The 18874-nt window shown below is 53.8% G+C and overlaps 1 protein-coding gene across 1 annotated transcript in view; it reads left to right on the forward strand.

Annotated features, from left to right (window-relative positions):
* Ncs1 (neuronal calcium sensor 1) overlaps positions 1 to 18874 on the forward strand; it is a 50388-nt gene that overhangs the window by 12911 nt on the left and 18603 nt on the right. The window contains exon 2 of the mRNA XM_050155411.1: positions 12721 to 12745. Coding sequence (XP_050011368.1) covers positions 12721 to 12745 — 25 coding nt within the window. The remainder of the gene's footprint in view (positions 1 to 12720; positions 12746 to 18874) is intronic.

Raw genomic sequence — 18874 nt, forward strand, 5'->3', positions numbered from 1 at the left:
TAGGCCAGAAACTCCACTAGCACCCCTGCCTCCTGAGCTTCCTGTTCTTGTCCACAGAGAGGGAAAGGGTGGTCTCTGCTCCAAGAGGTGCCTGTTGAGCCCCATGCACAGCAGCCTCCGTAGAGAAGCAGCTTGGGAAACAGATTGTAAAGCAGCTGGGGATCCTGTGTAGCTTAGGAGATGAAGGTACCGGCAGATGCTGGTCAGGGTTACAGCCTGACTTATGGTGCTACATGTTTCTACCTGGGCCTCTATACCTGTCACTTAGACTAGTGACTGACAGCAGCCAACCTCCTGCCCAAGCCAGCTAGGGGTCCTCCAGTTCCTCTGCTCCGTGTGCACGTGTGCACGATGGGTGAGTCACTGAGGTGCCTCCTCTTAGGAGAGCAGGTCAGGGCCACGCCCCTACCCTGGCTCTTAAAGGGCCAGCTCCAGAAGCAGCACTTGAGCACATCATTTGCTTAGAGCTGCGTGTTTTGCGACTCTCCAGGCCAAATGCCTTGGAATTCACATCCCAGAACTATTCCGGGCTCTCTGCCGGAGCTCAGGGGCTGCAGATAGGTTTCTGGAGCAGGGTCACTGCGTCAGGGACAGGTGGTGAGGAGTGGAGGAGTGGAGGAGCTGGCCGAAGGCGGGACTGCTTCCCTCCCCAGCTGGTCCCTGCCAGTTTGGCTAGTTATCCCCTGGCTGGGGGCTTTGCACCCTTCTTGGAAGGAGAGGAGGGGCGTCTCATTTTACCTCTCTCCCCTGTTCTGCAGCAGGAATCCCTCACCACCCTTCCTCCACTCCTGTTCTGGGAGTCCTTGCTCCATGGGTTGTGACATTAGCAACCGTGACTGATCAGGCATGCCTGAACTGTGGATGGTGACCAGCCCGGGGTGTCCCCATCCCAGGATGGAGGGAGGGGATCATGAAGGCATGAGCTGAAGTGGAAAGGTGGACTCTGGGACCGGAGGGGCTTGACGGGATGGAGGTACCACCCCTGCCAGTAGGTCCTACCATGTTGCCCTTCTCCGGTGGCTTCTGTGACACTTTAATTAGCAACAGGAGCAGTTGCTAATGCTTCTGGACACTTGTCGTGTTCCCTCTGCCTGGATGGCTAGGGCTTTGTTCCAGCAGCGTGTGGCCACCTGGGGCACCTCCTGTGCTCTGTGAGGTCTGAGCTGGGCCGGCAGCTGCTTATGGCAGATCCCCTCCGCTCTCTTCTGCCTGTCAACCTCCATACAGCCTTGTCCTCCACTCTCCAGGCCAGGGTGGAATCCTCTCTGCTCGCTCCCCTCCCCAGTTCCCACCCCCATCTCAGACAGAGACCCATGTAGCCCAGGCTGGCCTCCCACTTGCTATATACAGGTGTGAAGCAGTTATGGTGAAGGATGCTGGAATTGAACTTATGGCTCTGTGCGTGATAAGCAAGCTCTTTACCAAGTGAGCTATGTTCTCCCCTTCATTTTGTCCCTCTGATCTTTCCTTTCTTATCACATAAGAGACTAGACAACTATGTCTGTCCTGGACGTATCAGGGGTTTGGAGGACAGGAGCCCCTATGGGTCACTGCTGCACCTCCACCCAGAGTCTGGCCTGCTGTAATTGAAGTACAGATGAGGAACTGAGAATTCCTTGTGTCTTAAGATCATCCTATCAGGAAGGCATCACTATCATTACTCCCATTTTGCAGAAACTGAGGCTAAGTTGCCAAAGTCACAAGATACACAAAGTTTAACGGGAAGGCCTTCTAAGAATTGAATACCGTCTTGGCACCTCTTGACATGAGCAACAGCAGAGGCAGTCTGGGAAGCTTTGTGGAACTGGGCTGTATGAGACCTGGAAAAGTGCCCCTGCCTCCCCGAGTTTGCAGGGAACACCTCAGACCAGCATCTTCTTGGGGGTGGTGCATAAGGTGGCATTCGCCCCCTATAGGACTCCATCTCTTGCAAGGTTCCCAGGTAGTAGAGAAGGCTTGGACCTGGGGCCACTTTTGTGTTGCTCGTGTGTGTGTGTGCACGTGTATGTGTGTGTCCCAAAGAGAGAGAAAGAAGGCCGGGGACATTGCAGCAACTACTCTGGCTACTGAGAGCCTTCTGCAGGAGCACACACTAACCACCCACCGCACACCAACCACTACTGCTCAGCCACCAGACACAGGCACACACGCCCTGAGTGATAGAGCTTGCAGCAATTGGGAAGGATAGAAGTGGACATTCATTAGTGGTAGAGCCGTTTTTATTTTCCTTCCCCAAGGAAGGAAATTTCTGTCAATCTTTTTCTCTTGTGTGCAACTATGGCAGGTTTTAACTCCCTATTTCCAGAAAGAGAAGCGGAGACTCAGAGAAGTTAGTTGATATAGTTGGACGTAGTCAAGACCGGACCTGCGCTTGGTAGGTTAGTCAGTGCAAGCCAAGGACCTCTGCATTCTAGTACCAGCAAGACCTGGTACTGGAGAGTCACTCTGGGCCAGAGATTTGGTCCCCTATGAGCTGGGATCAGTTTGGCATTCCTATTCTGAAAATCACCGTAGAGCAGTGACGAGAGACTGCTGTGGAAAATTCCACACCCGACCTCATGGGACGGGTTGCAGCAAAAACTCGGTTGCCCTAAAAATTCTGTACAAAATTACCCTCGGGCTGTATATAAAAGGTGGTATTGGGTTTTAATTTGGGTCCTCCCCTCCATTGGGGATATCTCATTATGAATATGCAAATTATTTCCAATCCAGAAGAACCTCTAGATCTGTGAAACTTTTGATAAGGGATCCTAAACCGATATAAGAGTTGGATCACCTGTAAAAGGATCAACTCCCAGCATGCACTTGGGATGTCTCAGACACCTACTCCAGTATGTCCTGGAGTTTCCTAGACCCTGATTCTGGTTCCACCTCTATTGCAGATGAGTTTGGGCAGGTAGCTTCACCTTTGGATGACTCGGTTTCCTCGTCTGTGACGTGGAGAGCATCACACTCTGCCTGGCAGCATGTTCAGTGTGTAGAAGGAAGAGCTTCTTGTTAGTCCCATCTGCCCAGCTAGCTTAAGCCCTGAAATAATTACACAGGAACTGTATTAATTAAATCACTGCTTGGCCTGTTAGCTAACTTCTTATTGGCTAACTTTTTTTTTTTTTTTGGTTTTTCGAGACAGGGTTTCTCTGTGGCTTTGGAGCCTGTCCTGGCACAAGCTCTGTAGACCAGGCTGGTCTCGAACTCACAGAGATCCGCCTGCCTCTGCCTCCCGAGTGCTGGGATTAAAGGCGTGCGCCACCATTGCCCGGCATTATTGGCTAACTCTTACATATTAATTTAACCCATTTCTATTAATCTGTATATCACCACATTGCAGTGGCTTACCAGCAAAGAATTGACATGTCTGACTCTGGTGGTGGCTACATAGTGTCTCCTAACTCCGCCTTCTTCCTCTCAGCACTCAGTTCTGTCTTCCCTGCCTACTTAAGTTCTGCCCCATCAACAGGCCAAGGCTGTTTCTTTATTCATTAACAGAGAAAACAAGGCCCTCCTGCGCCTCAGGTGTGTAATAGGTGCATTGATAGTCTGGCCTGTTGGGAGTTCCTCTCAACCATTTCTTCCTCACACCACTACTGGGGTCCACAAGTCAAAGTGCATCTTTCTGTAACTTCAACAGTCCGGTGAGGGGCAGGGGTTTGTCTGGCCGACATAGAAATTAAAATCACTATAGTTTATCATTTTGTTTCTGGAGTCAAATAAAACCCACAAATGATAGCTAGGGCAGATAGTAACGTTTATAAAAATATTTGAGCCAGAATGCAAACTTTGAATCAAAACTTACCTCATGTGTGGTGTGTGTGTGTGTGTGTGTGTGTGTGTGTGTGTGTAATCAGGTGACTTTCTCAGCCCCTCCCTATCTCACTTTTTGAGACCAGATCTCTCAATTAACTTGGAGCTCACTGATCAGCAAGAATGAATGGCCAATGAGCTTCCAGGGATCCTCCTGTCTCTGCCTTCCCAGGACTGGGATTGCAAACACTCCCTTTTACACCCAGATTTTTATGTGGGTCCTGGGGATCTGAATTCAGGCACTGCCTGAGCCATCTCTATTTCTCAAACCTTGCTTTTGATGACTGCCTGGAGTCTCTCAACTCCAGGGGCACCATCGGCTCTCTCTCCTTAGGGAGTCTGAGGGGAGCACCTTGAAGGAACTCTTGGACTCCTTCAACACGTGGTCCTCCTCCAGGGGTGAAACAGTCTCCTGAATACTGCTATCTCCTTCATCAGATGAGGAAACTGAGGCTCAGCTTGGGGGTTGGAGCTGATGAACCTAAGAGCGAGAGGGATCAAGTGCTCTGCAACGAGGCCTGGCTCCTCCAAGAAAGGCTGTGGTGATGGCAAGTGCCCTGTGCCCCGTGAGAATACTCCCCAACCCTCATCCCTCCTGCCACGCAGAGGTGTTTTCACCAGCCTGGGGGCACACAAGGCTCTCCTTGTGATCACCCCAGGCTGAGGCCTCTGAGCCTGCTCTTAGGATGCTGGTTGCTGGTTCACTTTGCCCTGCCACTGGCTGTATAATTTTGGTGGCATGCTACTGCCTCTTCGGAGCCTCGGGGGTTTTCTTACAGTGGCTGGCAGTGAGCTGCTTCACCACAGGACCTGGTGCAGCCCCTGAGCTCAGTCAGTGGAAACAGCTGGGGCTCGGGAGATCTGAGGGACTAGGAGGAAAATGGGATTGAATTCGAGATTTGAATAGTCTATGCAGCCCTGCTTCGTGCTCCTTTTAGGGCCTGGCTCCTCTCCTTGACAGCAGCTGGAAGCTGTCAGCTTTGGTGTGTGCTAACACCATGGCTTGGCTCTGCCAGCTGCAGCTCCCAGCTCCCACCCAGAAGGCAGTGAGAGCCCCAGTGTTTTATTCTGACACCACCACTTGTCACTTGACAGCCGTGTCCCCGTGTCCAATGCTGGGCTGTTTGCCATATATATTCTCCTGTCGGCTCTGTCAGCAGCCCTGTGCTAAGAGGAAGCAAGGCTCAGAGTGGCACGCAAGTCCATCGACTGGGGTGTTAGTTAGCATGACTGTGCCTCCATCTGCACCAAGGCCGCTAGTTGGAGAGAATGTGGGTTCCAATGCTATGAGCTGGGGTGGGGGTGCCTTAGACGTCAGGAGGCAAAGCTGGTTCAGCCTTAGGGTGCCTTAGAGGCTGAGAGAGCCTGTACTCAGTATCCCTTAAACAAGGCTTTGTGTGTTGCCCTTGTCTCCACACGCGGAAATCAGGCTGCAAGGATATGAGGGGAAGAATTGGGAGGCTGGGTGCCAGGAGGGGTGCCAGGGGAGCCAGGCCAGGGGTGTTTGAGTCTGGTTAGCCCCTGGGTGAGATTCTTGCTTATGAGTGAAATCGCTTTGCCACACAGAGCACAGCCGTGGCCTGTGACTCCCACCCATGCGGGGCTCAGATGCAGCCCGGTTGAAGGGCCTAGCGTGTGGCCAAGCCAAAAATCAGTCTCTACCAGTTCCCAAAGCATCTCTGTGGGCAGAGTGGGGGAGGGTGTGAGCTGTTGCACAGGGTGCAGTGTGGGGGAGGCAGGCAGGGCCTGTATGTCTTTCCTGTTGATTTGTGGTGTGCCCAGCCCTGAGCCACCCAGCTGGGCTGGCACAACTAACATGGGTAGAAATAGCGCCTGCCAGCCAGAGGCTGGGCCGTTGCCACCCCACTCTGGGAGGAGCCTGAAGAGGGCTGATCCAGGAGGCCTGCTCTCTGTGTCGTGCTGAGGGAGGGCCCAGGGATTCCGGGCTGGCGGGGTCAGCATCTGCTGAGGCAGGGTCAATCTCTGACCTCTTTTGGGGGGAAAGCAATGGGCAGGGCAGGAGCTCTGCTTCTGTCTCCCTGGCAGAGGCGTGGGGTAGTAATCACAGTAGCATTGCCGGCGTGGTGCCAGGCCCTCTGCAAGTGCTGCCATGTTATCTCTGTCTGCTTGCAGCCGGTGATTCCAAGTGCTGTAGCTTAGAGACCAGGCACACCAGTCATGCCCAGCTTCCCGTCCCCCGTGCTGGTCCTCTGCTGGTCTCAGGACAGTGGTCACCTTCTGGTCCCCCATGCTGGTCCTCTGCTCGTCTCGGGACAGTGGTCACATTCCGGTCCCCCGTGCTGGCCCTGGTCTCGTCTCAGGACAGTGGTCATCTTCTGGTCCCCCATGCTGGTCCTCTGATCGTCTCAGGACAGTGGTCATCTTCTGGTCCCCCATGCTGGTCCTCTGCTGGTCTCAGGACAGTGGTCACCTTCTGGTCCCCCATGCTGGTCCTCTGATCGTTTCAGGACAGTGGTCATCTTCTGGTCCCCTTGCTGTCTTGTTCGTTTGCTCTTCTCAGGACATGAAGCTGTTGTCCTGTCCATTCCCTTCATTGGGAAATGCTCTTACTGGACCCTTCTGACTTGCCAGGGCTGGTCATCTTGTGGCAGGGATCTGGGGACTCTGCAGAGCCTTTTCCTGGGACTGGAGGGGAGACCAGGGATAAGATTATGGGCTGAGTTAGAAGCCTGGTGGACTGTCAGGACCTCCACCCTGTTGCTGGCAAGAGCACATGGAGTTTAACCCTCTTTGCCCAAATCGCCTCCCTTTCAGAGACTGGGGAACTGAGGGCCAGAGAGGGTGGAATGACTAGGTTCTGGGGGCACTGTCTGTAGGGCAGAAGAGGTACAGACTTAGCCAAGTATAGCGGAGTAGATCAGACATGTCTCCTTTCTCTGAGGAAGCTCTGTCATCACCTCTAACCCAGTCTGCTTTCTGTAGCAGTGATAAAAGGCGACCTGGGGAGGAAAGGGTTTATTTTATCTTACAGTTTACAGCCATTCATCTATAGGAGCTGAAGCAGAGGCCATGGAGGGGTGCTGCTTGCTGGCTTGCTCTTCATGGCTTGCTCAGCCTGCTTTCTTAGAGTACCCAGGACCACCTGCCCAGGGATGGCACCACCCACAGTAGGCTGAGCCCTCCCACCTCAATCTTTAATCAAGAAAACGCCCCATAGACTTCCTACAGGTCTGATGGTGGCCTTTTCTCAGTTGAGGTTCCTTCTTCCCAGATGACCCTAGTTTATGCCAAGTTGGCAAAACACTCCCCAGAACAGAACCTGGAGGAGAGGTGCAGGGAGACCTCCATGCTGCGAGGAAAGGAATCCTTTGTGCTGTGTGGTGTAGAACTGACCCAGAGTAGGGATAAGGGAGGGGGCAGGCTATGGATATCTCTGAACCCAGGAGAGGACCGGAAGACCATGGCAGGGGTGGTTATGGCAGGCAGGACATTCAGTAGGAGGGAGTGAGAGACTGAGGTAGGATGGGGGAAAGGTGCAGGGCCAAGATTGACCCTAGAGTAAGTGCTCCAGCAGCTGAGCACAGGAAGGACCGCTGCCCTTCTAGAGGGAAACTATTTGGTGATCAGGCCCAAAGAACTAACTCACTCTCTCTCTCTCTCTGTCTCTCTCTCTCTCTCTCTCTCTCTCTCTCCCCCCCCCCCCCCCCCCCCCCCCCCCCCCCCCCCCCCCCCCCCCGCCCTTCCCCCCCCCCCCCACCCCCCCCCCCCCCCCCCCCCCGCCGTTGCTAATGTACTGGGCAGGGTGGGTAAGTCCTTGTGTCTGGAGACTGAAGTGGGGTCTGGATTGGTCACAGGAAGCCAGCTGGGAAGTCTGCCTTCTACCCGTCCTGCTGCAGCAGGCCCCTCCTCCCTCCGTGGGGGCTGCTAGCTCTGGCGTTCTGTTCCCACCATGTTTGAGCTGAGCTTCAATCAGCAGAGAGGTATTTTGCTTTAGGGAAATGAAAATCAGACTCAACGTTTATCCTGGGCTCCTGGGACCGGTTCTTGTGTTCACTCTTGGCAGACATGGGCTGCGTGGAGAGGAGGAGGGGCCTGAAGGAACTTCGGTAGCTGCTGGGGGTGGGCGGGCGGAGGCACTGGGTACACTGGGCGTCTCTACTTGGGCAGGGGCAGAGAAGGGTGTCAGCAGGCCTGAGGAGATATAGGCTGGTGGTGGCCCAGGACGGGGGTGGCATGTCTGGATAGTTCTTTGCCTCAACAGTTTTAGATCTCAGCAGGGCCAGTGGAAGGGGGATGGGTGCCCGCACCCTCCTTTCTTGTGTCTCTGTGCTCCAGTCCCCCTGAACTGCAGAATTCTAGGGAATCCTTTCCCAGGATCCTATCGGGGGTTTATGTGCTGATTTAGACATGAGGATTCCAAAGTTCAGAGAGGTTAAACAACTTGTCCAGAAGTAACTTAGTCTACACGTAGCCCCAACAGGGTCTTGACCAAAAGGTGCCGAACCCCAGGCCTGGTGTTCATCAAAAACCTTGCCCTTGGTAGTGCTTATGACCTGGCCACAGGAATGTTCTGGGGAAAGAAAGTCAGCCCCCCGCCCCCTCCAACCAGGTGCACTTAGACAAAACACACATTAGGAAGTGCAAGTCCCAGCCCCAGAGATGGGCTGACTCTGATGACAGAGCCCCAGGGCTGTGTTCCACTGGGAAGAGAATGTCTTTCTATTGGGCCTTCTAGTTCTAGGCACAGATCCAGTTTGCTAAGTTACTTTGGCCTGTAACACAGCTGCAAGGTTGGGCTGCAGGTACTGTTCGGCAGATGGGCAGAGTGAGATTCAGAGATGTAGGTGTTTGACCTTACACCAAAAGCGTAGGGAGCCTTAGCCTGTCTGACCCCAGGTTCTTCTCTCATGGTCCCTTGTCCTCCCTACCCTGTCCTGACTTGGTCAGGCCTCTGACTGGCCACGTGCAGGGTGTTACTGGGTAGACAGAGTCCCTTTGAAGGGTCATGGAAGGGTCAGTGGCTTGCTGGAGAGGGGGTCACAGAAAGACTGTTGTCTTAGGGTTTTATTGCTGCGAGCAGACACCACGACCATGGCGACTCTTCTAAAGGGAAGTATTTAATTGGGCTGGCTCACACTTCAGGGGTTTAGTCTGTTATTGTCATGATAGGACATAGTGGCACGCAGGCTGACATGGCTCTGGAGAAGGGTTTACATCGGATCAGCAGGCAGCAGGAAGAGAGAGTGACACTGGACCTGGCTTGAGCACTTGAACCCTCAAAGCCTAACCCTAGTGACCACAGCAAGGCCTTGCCTAGTCCATCAAGGCCACACCTCCTAAAAGTGTACCTCCCTATGAGCCTGTGAGGGCCATTTTCATTCAAATCACCACAGCTGTGGAAAATGGGTCATTTGGTGACCCAGGGTGAGAGAATAGGATCCTCAGGGAGCTTGAGTAGGTTCATGGAGTTGGGGTGTTGGCTGGGGCATAAGATCACTGGTACTCCTCTTCAGCTTTGAGCCTGAGTCTTGGGCTCTGAGCCCTGAGCCTCTCAACACTGGGTGCTAAGCACTGAGCGGACCCTGGGGGGAAGCCAGAGGGGGTCCTGTTAATTTCACAGTTGGCTGGAGACTTGGTAAGAAGGAGGGGTAAGAAGGGGGATGGGATGGAGTTGGAATCTGTACCCTAGGAAGCTCCCTTTGCATCTGGTCCCAAGACTGAGGCTAGGGAGGCTGGACCCCCAGATTGCTCTGTCCAAGGGCCCGTAGTGCACAGGATCCGGGGCTGCCTCTTGGCCCTCCATGCATTGTGGGGGGGGGGTACACAGACTGTGGCCAAAGAGTCATTTCCCTTCAGCCTTTTATTTTGAGACTTCTGAATGTAACAGTGCCGGGACACTCTAGACCCGCCCCCTCCACCCGGACCCCAACCAGCAGGAATGCTCCAGCTCTCTAGACCTGCCCCCTCCACCCCTCACCCCAACCAGCAGGGACTCTCCAGCTCTCCAGATCTGCTCCCCCCCCCCCCCCCCCCCCCCCCCCCCCCCCCCCCCCCCCCCCCCCCCCCCCCCCCCCCCCCCCGCACACCAACCAGCTTCCCAGCCTTCACCCCTCAGTGTTTGGGCACAGCTCCCAGGACAGGGGCATCATCCTCAGTCCGCCGCTATCCTTGTAACCTGAAGAGGCCCTGCGGCATCTGTCCATGGCCCACAGCCATTTCAGCGCTTTCCCCCCAGGCCTCCAACCCGACCCCAGCCCAGTGTGGGCACAGCAAGTTAGGCTTCAGTCGTCCTCAGCCACCCTTCCCCACAGTTTTCCTCTGGCTTGTTTGGGCGTTCATGGCTCTGACTTGAAGGTGCAGGGTTGATGGTCTAGTGTGTCCCACTCTATGGATTAGTCCAATTATGGCTTTCTGATTAGCCCCAGCGCCATTTGACAGGCGAGTGCCATGGGTAACATGTCCTAACTGCACTCAATCCAGCGTACTGAATGGCATCTTTAAAAAAAAAAAAAAAAAAAAAAAACAGGGGTTTTGTTTTGTTTTGTTTTGTGTATGGCTGTGCACCATATGTACGTGGGAGCCCACGGAGGTCCGAAGAGGGCATCAGATCCCATGGAAAGGGAGACAGGCGGTTGTGAGCCACTCTGTGGGTGCTGGGAACCCACAGCCAGGGTGTTGATCTCTCAGCATCCTGACTCCCCACCCCTCATCACCTTGCTCCATGACCTTGGGCAAAGGTCACCACTCATCTTAGTGGTCACCTTCTGTTGTGTTTGGGGAGCTGAGCCTCTAGCACATGGCTTAGGGAGTTTTGTGGGCAGTATTGCTTAGCGTGGGTGAGAGCTAGAAAACTGAGCAGAAACAGAGACAGTGAAACAGGAAGCCACCGGTCAGATAGTGGCTCAGCGGTTAAGAGCACCGACTGACCTCCCAGAAGTCCTGAGGCTCAATCCGCAGCACCTACATGGTGGCTCACCGCCACCTACAACTCCAAGGCCTGTTCTGACTGCCCTCCACCCCCCAACATACACATAAGTAAAAATAAATCTTTAAAAAAATTAGAAAGTTAGCCGGGCGGTGGTGGCCCACTCTAAGCCTAGCACTTGGGAGGTAGAGGCAGGCGGATCTCTGTGAGTTCGAGGCCAGCCTGGTCTACAGAGCCAGTTTCAGGATAGGCTCCAAAGCTACAGAGAAACCTTGTCTTGAAAAACAAAACAAAGCAACCACAACAACAAATTTAGAAAGTCAGTGAACCTTGGGTCAAGTGACAGGGCAGCTCCTAAGAACAGATCATAGGAGCAGCTGGGACTACGGGTCCCTGTGTGAAGGGTGTCTCCCTCTGTTGCTAAGCTTCCTCAATGTAGGCTGTGCACACCTCAGTCTTGTGGTAGCTCAGGCCCGCCTACCCTTTGTCCACCCACCCTAGTTGGCAGAAGGACTGGGCTGGGGGCCAGGCTCCCAGAGAGGTTCCCTTGACTGCCACCCTCCAGGATCCTCCGCAGCTCTAGGAAGTGAAGAGCTGGCATTTCTAGGAATCCCAGAGGCCAGGGACACTTGAGTCTCCAGTGTCCATTAAGCCAAAGTAGCTGCTCAAAGCTAGGTAAGCCTTTTCCCAGGCTCATCTCACATCCCAGAGGCTTAGCTGCCTGCTGGTCACTCGGTGTCCTACATTAGCGACAATTCCGGTGAGAGAACAGTAGACCATGCCTTACCAAACCACCTGAAGCCTCTGGGGATGTGATGGGGTCAGGGAGGTCAGGGAAGGTCCTCTGCCAAGCTGCAGTAAGAGGGCAGGCTTTGGAACATCGTAGGTGGGAAGTTGAGTTCCCCAAGAGTGCTTCTCTGGCCTCATGAGACCTAGCTGAGGTCACAGTGGCCCTGCCATTCAAGCCTTTTCCGCTACCTCCTGCCGTTTATGGTCCATGATATCACTCCTTGCTAAGGTCACACTCACACCATATAGCTCATCACCTGCCTCAAGGTTAGAAGAAGTGTTCCATTTGGAACCTTGGAGGCACCACCCATCTCTTGGGACAGTGTCCTTGGGTAATCTCTGTGGCCGCCATAAGTAGACCCGACTGAACCTTAGTTTCCTTATTGGGAAGATGGGAGGGGCTGCCCCAGGTGGGACATGGGATTCTTATGAGCCTGTTTATAGATGAGGGCTCAGAGAGGGGGCAGTCTTCTGAGGCACACCCGAACCATGAGCCTTGTGGCTGACCTGGAGATCAGGTGTTCAGGTCTGACCCCAGAGCTTGAGGTCTCTCCATCTGCATCAGCAACCCCAGAGATGGTGGGATTGGAAGACCTAGGGCCCCTCAGCACAGCCTAGCCTGGGAGGCTGTTTCGTTTTTTGGCAGCTTGACACAAGCTAGAGTCATCTGGGAAGAGGGAACCTCAACCGAGGGGATGCTTCTGTTGTGTTGACTTGTGGACAAATCTTCGGGCATTTTCTTGATTGGCAGCAGATGTAGAATGGCCCAACCCATGGTGGGTAGCACCATTCCTGGGCAAAGGGCCCTGGGTGGTATAAGAAAACAGGCTGACCAGGCCTTGGGGAGCAAGCCAGTCCGCAGTGTTCTGTGGCCTCCGCTTCAATTCCTGTCTCCAGGTTCCTGCCTGAGTTCCTGCCCTGGCTTCCCTCTTTGATGGGCTGTAAAACTGGAAGCAGAAATCAACCCTTCTCTCCCCAGATTGCTTTTGGTTATGGTGTTCATCTTAAGGTATTTGGGAGGTGGCCTTTGTATCGGCAGCTGTAGGCAGTGGGCACTGAAGGTCGGGCATACCATCTTCTCCTGGGCTGGTGAGCATCTGCCTACCAAGACTGCTTACCCACTGTTCTCTAGGGTGTACTGGCAGCCTGTGGGTAAGGAGATAGGAGGGAGCCCCTGATCCGCTCCCGCAGATGCCCGTGTCCTGGGATTCCCAGCTAATCTCTGATCTTCTTTTCTCTTGCAGTTACCGAGAAGGAGGTGCAGCAGTGGTGAGTAGAACCTGTGTGCTGGGGTGGGTGTGGGATGCTGGTGGACCCGGCCCACGGCCTGTGCGACAGGTAGAAGTCCAGGAAGCAGGCATCCACACCCAGTTCAACAACCCCCAGTCTTGTGGGCTGCTGACGGGCCCAGCCCACGGCCTGTGTGACAGGCAGGGGTCCAGGAAGCAGGCATCCACATCCATCCAGTTCAATACCCCCCAGTCACATGGGGCTGTGAGTGTCCATTGAACAGGCTGGGGGAGGGTAGTGACTCCTCCTCTTTTTTGGGTTGTTTTGTGGGTTCTTTTTGCCCCTTAAAATGATTTATTTATTTTTATTTTGTTGGCGTGTTTTGCCTGCATGTATGCCCGAGTACCGTACGCATGTAGTGGAGGTCAGAATAAGGCATTAGATCCCCTTGAACTGGAGTTATGGGTATCCATGAGCTGCCATGTGGAAAGCGTTGGTCCTTGCAAGAGCATAAGTGCCCTTAACCACTGAGTCATCTTTCCAGCCATCTCCTTGGTTGGTTTGTTTGGAGACAGGGCCCCACTATGTAGCCCTGGCTGGCCTGGAACTCATAGAGATCCACCTGTCTCTGCCTCCCAAGTTCTGAGATTAAAGGCATGTGCAACCACCTGGCCAATTTTTTTTTTCTGAGACAAGGTCCCTCACTGCTACCTAGGGCTCTCCGACTTGACTAGACTGGCTGTCCAGGTTGCCCAAAAGAGGCCCCTGTCCCTGCTTCTTCAGTGTCCCCAGTACTGGGGTTGTAAGTGATTGCCACCACATTGGGCTTTTCCCATGGGTGCTTGGGACCCAAACTCAGGCTCTCCTGCCTGCCTGCCTGGTTTCTTTGTGGACAGTGCCATCTCCCCAGCCTCACTGTGTGGTATCCAAGGAGACTCAACATGGAGGCTGGAGATACTGTTCAGTGGTTAGAGTGCTGACTGCACTTCCCATGGACCTGGGTTCGATTCCCAGCAACCACATCTCGGTTCACCACTGTCTGTATGTAACTCCAGTTTCAGCATGCTTTTATGGGCACCAGGTGCACATGTGGCACACAGACATATAAGCAGGCAAAGCACCCATCACATAAAATAAAATTAAGATGATCCATCAGGCTGATCGAAGACCCTGCTTACCAAATAGATGAGGTCCAAGCCGGGAGACTGAAATCCAGTCCTTGCTTCATCCCTGAACCACGCCAGGCCTCAAGAACACTGTTCCCGTTCTGGGGCCCAGTTGCCTCTTTTAGGAAATACTAGATGTAACTGGGCAGTGGTGGCACACACCTTTAATCCCAGCACTCGGGAGGCAGAGGCAGGTGGATTGCTGTGTTTGAGTCCATCCTCGCCTACAGAGCGAGTTCCAGGATAGCCAGGGCTACAAAGAGAAACCCTGTCTTATAAAACCAAGAGAGAAAGAGACAGAGAGAGAAAGAATACTAGATGAAGGGTGACCGATGGATTTCTAGCTGGATGCCAGCTCCGACCAATCTGCAGTGGCTATCTGAAGCACAGTGTTAAAGATTCTAAAGTGGCTTGTCACAGAGCAAGTAGAAAGTTCAGCAGTGAGAAATTAGTGAGCTCTGCAATGAGCTAGTGATACCTGCCCTGGGCCTAGGGGGAAGAGAGGAGCAGTGTCTGTCACAGTGGAATATGAAGCAAACAGGAGAGGCTCTCACTGTGAACCCCAGGAGGGGAGTGAGAAGGAAAGCAGAGCTCGGACCCTCCAGGCCTCTTGTCTGAGCTTGCACATCAGAGTCCATGCTGCGGAAAAAGCAGAGCTGTGGCCATTCTGCCTGGCTCTGTTGGCTCTCACTGAAGATCTGTTTAGGCGGGCAGAACCAGGACCAGGAGCTGGCTGGGTTCTAGCAAGGGAGTGGAGGTGCGGGGAGAAGTTGACCTTATTGGACAGAGGTGGTGGTGGGGGTCTGACCCATCTCTGGCTATTTCCTACTTACCTATATCCTCCAGGAATATTCCAGGAGTTTCCAGGTCTTGCTGCCTCCATTGTCCGTGTTCCTAAGCCTGCCTCCACGCTGTCTTCTTTGCTTTTCAGTCTGTACATTTCCCTGCCTCCTGGTGGCAGCCCTTGGGCTCTGTAGAGAAAGCATTTGTGAATGGCAGGCTTCTGCTAACCTTTCCCACCCTGGGTAAAGGCTATGCAGGTCTGAGTTCCCCCTGCCATGTCCAGCTGTGCTGAGCCCTATTCTTAGCTGTCCTGAAACTGGGAATTCCTCCAGTTTGTTCCCTCCCTGACTTTGCTTGGTTCAGGCTGTCCCTACAGAGAGCACCCTACCTCTGTCTAGACAGACATCAGTAACGGGGGGTCACAGATGATGGCATTCTGAGCAGTCTCCAGTGTATTGGACGGTTACAAAATTCTTAGCAAACAAAATGAGCCCACTGTTCTCTCTTGATGGCCCAAAACTCTATATTTTTATAGCTTGGGACTTTGTCTCCAAGCCTCCTGGGATAGAGGTTAGATCAGGAGCCTCCAGTCCCTCCTGTCCCTGTGCCCCCAATGCCCAGGGCCATTTCACAGCTTTCCCTGTTCTGAACAACTAGCCCCAACCCAGGGGATCTTTCCCGTGTGGTCACTGCCCCCAGCTTCCTGCACACACACCCCAGCAGGTGCCAGAAGAGCTGGAGATGAAGCCAGATGCTCTGGTCTCTTGAAGCCCTTTTGGAGGACACCCCACAGCTTGCCTAAGGTTCGACTCCTTGCCCTAACCCTTGAGGCAACCTGGAGGCTCAGACCCCTGACCCCCACCCCTCACTGCAGCTCCTCACGCACCTGCCCTCACCCGGGCCAGACTCGTGCCCCTTTGGAGCCTTCATCTGTGACACTTTCTCTTTTAGTCCCTCACCCCCACATCTCAGCTCGTTGGCCAGGTCTCAGCGGAGAGGCTGGAGAGGCTGCCATGTCTCCAGCACCGTACAGAGTCACCTTGTTTTGTAGGGACTTCAAACAACTGATGTTCAGGGCCCCCTGTGATGCTGTCCCTGCCGTGCAGAGAGTACTAGATTAACCAGGACTAGAATAAGGCCTGGGTTGCAGTGAGGGCGGGTGTTGTGTGCCTGGGTCAGCCAGTGGGGACCCCATCACCCAGCCCTCAGCCTCAGGTAACCCTATAGTGTCTGGTTTTTTTGCAGAGGAAAAAAAGCCCAAGACTCAAGGGGTGGGGCCTCCTTCAGTCTGCAGCCTTTCTGTGTCCTGGGCCCTCTGTCTTAGAGTCTACTGCCCACAGAGCTGGGTTCAGCCTTGTCAGGAGGTCAGAAGCCCCGTAAGAGCTGACTGAGCAATACCACAGGTACCAAAGCTTGCAGTGTCCTGGAAGGTGACCAGGACACCATGCTGAGTGAAAACCAGGGAAGTTTCCCCGATGCTCAGCTCCAGGCGGCAAAGCACGCAGAGAAGGGAGCCGGATGGGATGGTTGGTGGCAGGACCGTGGGTACTTCCTCCCCACTTGTATTTCCTCTTGTCTGAATTCTCTCGTGTGATTATTTTATAATTACTAAACATCCTGGCAATACAGTAACAATGTAGTGGGTGGGAACAGGAAGGCTCTCTGCAAGCACCTCGACAGGGCCAGCTGGACCATCCCACGCTGCTGTGTTGAGGAGCCAGGTCCCCTCTTGTCCCCAGGTCTTCTGTGGGCAGGTGCTGTAACAACACTTACCACCCTACAGAGAGTCCTGAGTCCTAGGAGTAGCCTTATCTTACAGATGAAGAGACAAGCTCAGAGAGGTGGGGACACTTGCCTGGGTCACACAGCTTTGTGAGTGTGTGTTTGTGTGGTGGGGGAGGTAGTTTGGGTCTAGCTTGTTTCTCCTTCCCATCCCGGCATTTAGTGGCTCCAATATACTATTTTCTTACTGTGAGGGACCCAGAAAACTGCTAGCCCTGAGGGAAGGAAAGGGGGGATGAACCCTCCTCCTTCAGGGAGCTGTGGGGAGGCAGGGGTGGGCCAGGCAGAGGGGGCCTTTGAAGAGATGACAGGAAGGAGCAATTTCCCAGAGCGGCCTCCCTGCACCCCTATCAGCTGTGGCTGCTGATCGCAGCCTGTTCCGCTCCACTGTTCATCCATTTAGCTACTGATCTCCTTGATTCTGCGCCTTGGGAAGCAGATGTTGCTTTAATTGTGGAGGCATGGAGAGGACAGGAACAGAGTCCCTGCAAGGTCCCAAGGACGAGTTTCCTAGCTGCCTAGAGTGTGTGGGAGATGGGAGACCAAGCCCTGTGTGGTGTGGGGCTTTGCCAAGGGATCCTGAGAGGCCGCACTGGAATCTGTGTGTCATGGCAGACATCATTCCGTCTCTGCCGAACACACACACACCAACCCACTGGGAGTGTTTCACAAGTAGCAGTCAACAGCCCTTAGAATTTTTGTAAGGTGATAGATTCCACGCCTCCCGACTTAAGAATGCAGTTGTCACCTCTTGGGAGCATCTTTTCGCATCCTCACCCTCATCCTAAGCACAGTGTCACATGGTTGGAACCCTCCTGCCCTGCATATTGCGGATTAGGCTTGGGTAGAAGGTGGCTCGGCTTCTGGCCTCTCCACCGCATGCGTGGGTGCATGCTTGTGTGGGAGGTCCTGGCTGCCTGCTGAGTGTTCCTTATCTCCAGTGTTGTCTGTCCTGCTTCACTCAGGGACCTTCAAGGCAAATGCTAGATGGGCTTCTAACCTCAGAGACTGGGGAAACAGGCTCAGTGAGACAGAATCACCTGTTTAGGGTCATATACTAGTCAAGAACTAAGAGACTCAGGACCACTCCAGGTTTGTCTTAGAAGCTAGAGCCCTTCTTAAGAAAAATAGTGAAATTGGGCAGTGGTGGCACCTTTAATCCCAGCACTCAGGAGGCAGAGCCAGGCAGATCTCTGTGAGTCCAAGGCCAGTCTGGTCTACAGAGTAAGATCCAGGACAGCCATGGCTACACAGAGAAACCCTGTCTTGAAAAACAAACAAAACCAAAATGGACTGGAGAAATGGCTCAGTATTTAAGAGCACTGGCTGTTCTTCCAGAGGTTCTGAGTTCAATTCTCAGCAATCACATAATGGCTCACGACCATCTGTAATGAGATCTGGTGCCCTCTTCTGGCCGGCAGGCATACATGCAAGCAGAACAACATAAAATGTAAATCAATCTTTAAAAAAGAACAAACAAAAATAATGAAACTGAGATTCAGGGAGATGCTCATTAAGCAGAGAAAGACCCAGTTCGGGGCCTTGGTATCCACACAAGATGCTGGGAACAGGCTGGAGATCTGGCGTGGTGGTTACGAGCCCTTCTTGTTTCTGCAGTGGACCTGGGTTCTGTTCTCAGCACTCACACGGCAGCATACAACTGTCGTATCCCCTGGGGATTGGACTCCCTCTTGCGGTTTTCTCAGCACCAGGCACATAAATGGGCACCGTTAGCTATATTCCAATGCCCAGAACACTCCCATGTGCGGGGGCCAGGGAAACTGAGACCCAGTGGGGTCTGTCCTCTGGCCCTGCAGCTAGGGGCTAGGAGCACAAGCTCACATGCTCTGGTAGCTGTACTGGCAGCAGCACTGACCCAGCAGAAAAGAGGGAGGAGGCCTGGCCCGACGGCACCTGGCCCTGGCCTGGGGTGGGAAGAGTCAGGTCTCATACAGGTCCTGTGTGATCTTGAGGGGGCTGTAGGGCAGGCCGTTCACCAACAAGGAGCCCCCTCTTTAGCCAGCCAGTGGTGCACACAAGCAGAAGATGGCAGTCCCTGCCCTTCAAGGTGACAATTGGAAGGGTAGATTAGAGGACTGGATGCAAGCCAGTGGCCAGAGCGCCTCAGGCCTCTCCCTCGCCGTTCTAGGGCAGGCAGGTACCCTCCTCCACTTTAGGAGGGCGAATAGTGGGGTTATATAATGTTTGGGTATAATCGCTTTCCCAGCCACTGACATGGGGGTGGCGCAGCCTGGATTTCTTCCCGGAGAAGAGACTGGGGGGGTAGGGAGGCTGGAAGGGAGGAACTCTGCTTCTGCTGATAGACAGGGTTACCTTGGCTGGTATTGCTCCCTCTCTGGGCCCTGGTCTCTCTCTCTCTCTCTCTCTCTCTCTCTCTCTCTCACACACACACACACACACACACACACACACACAC

Source organism: Alexandromys fortis, unplaced genomic scaffold (genome assembly GCF_014885135.2).
Source record: "Alexandromys fortis isolate MF-2015 unplaced genomic scaffold, M_Fortis_MF-2015_v1.1 scaffold_72, whole genome shotgun sequence".
Classification (NCBI taxonomy): Eukaryota; Metazoa; Chordata; class Mammalia; order Rodentia; family Cricetidae; genus Alexandromys; species Alexandromys fortis.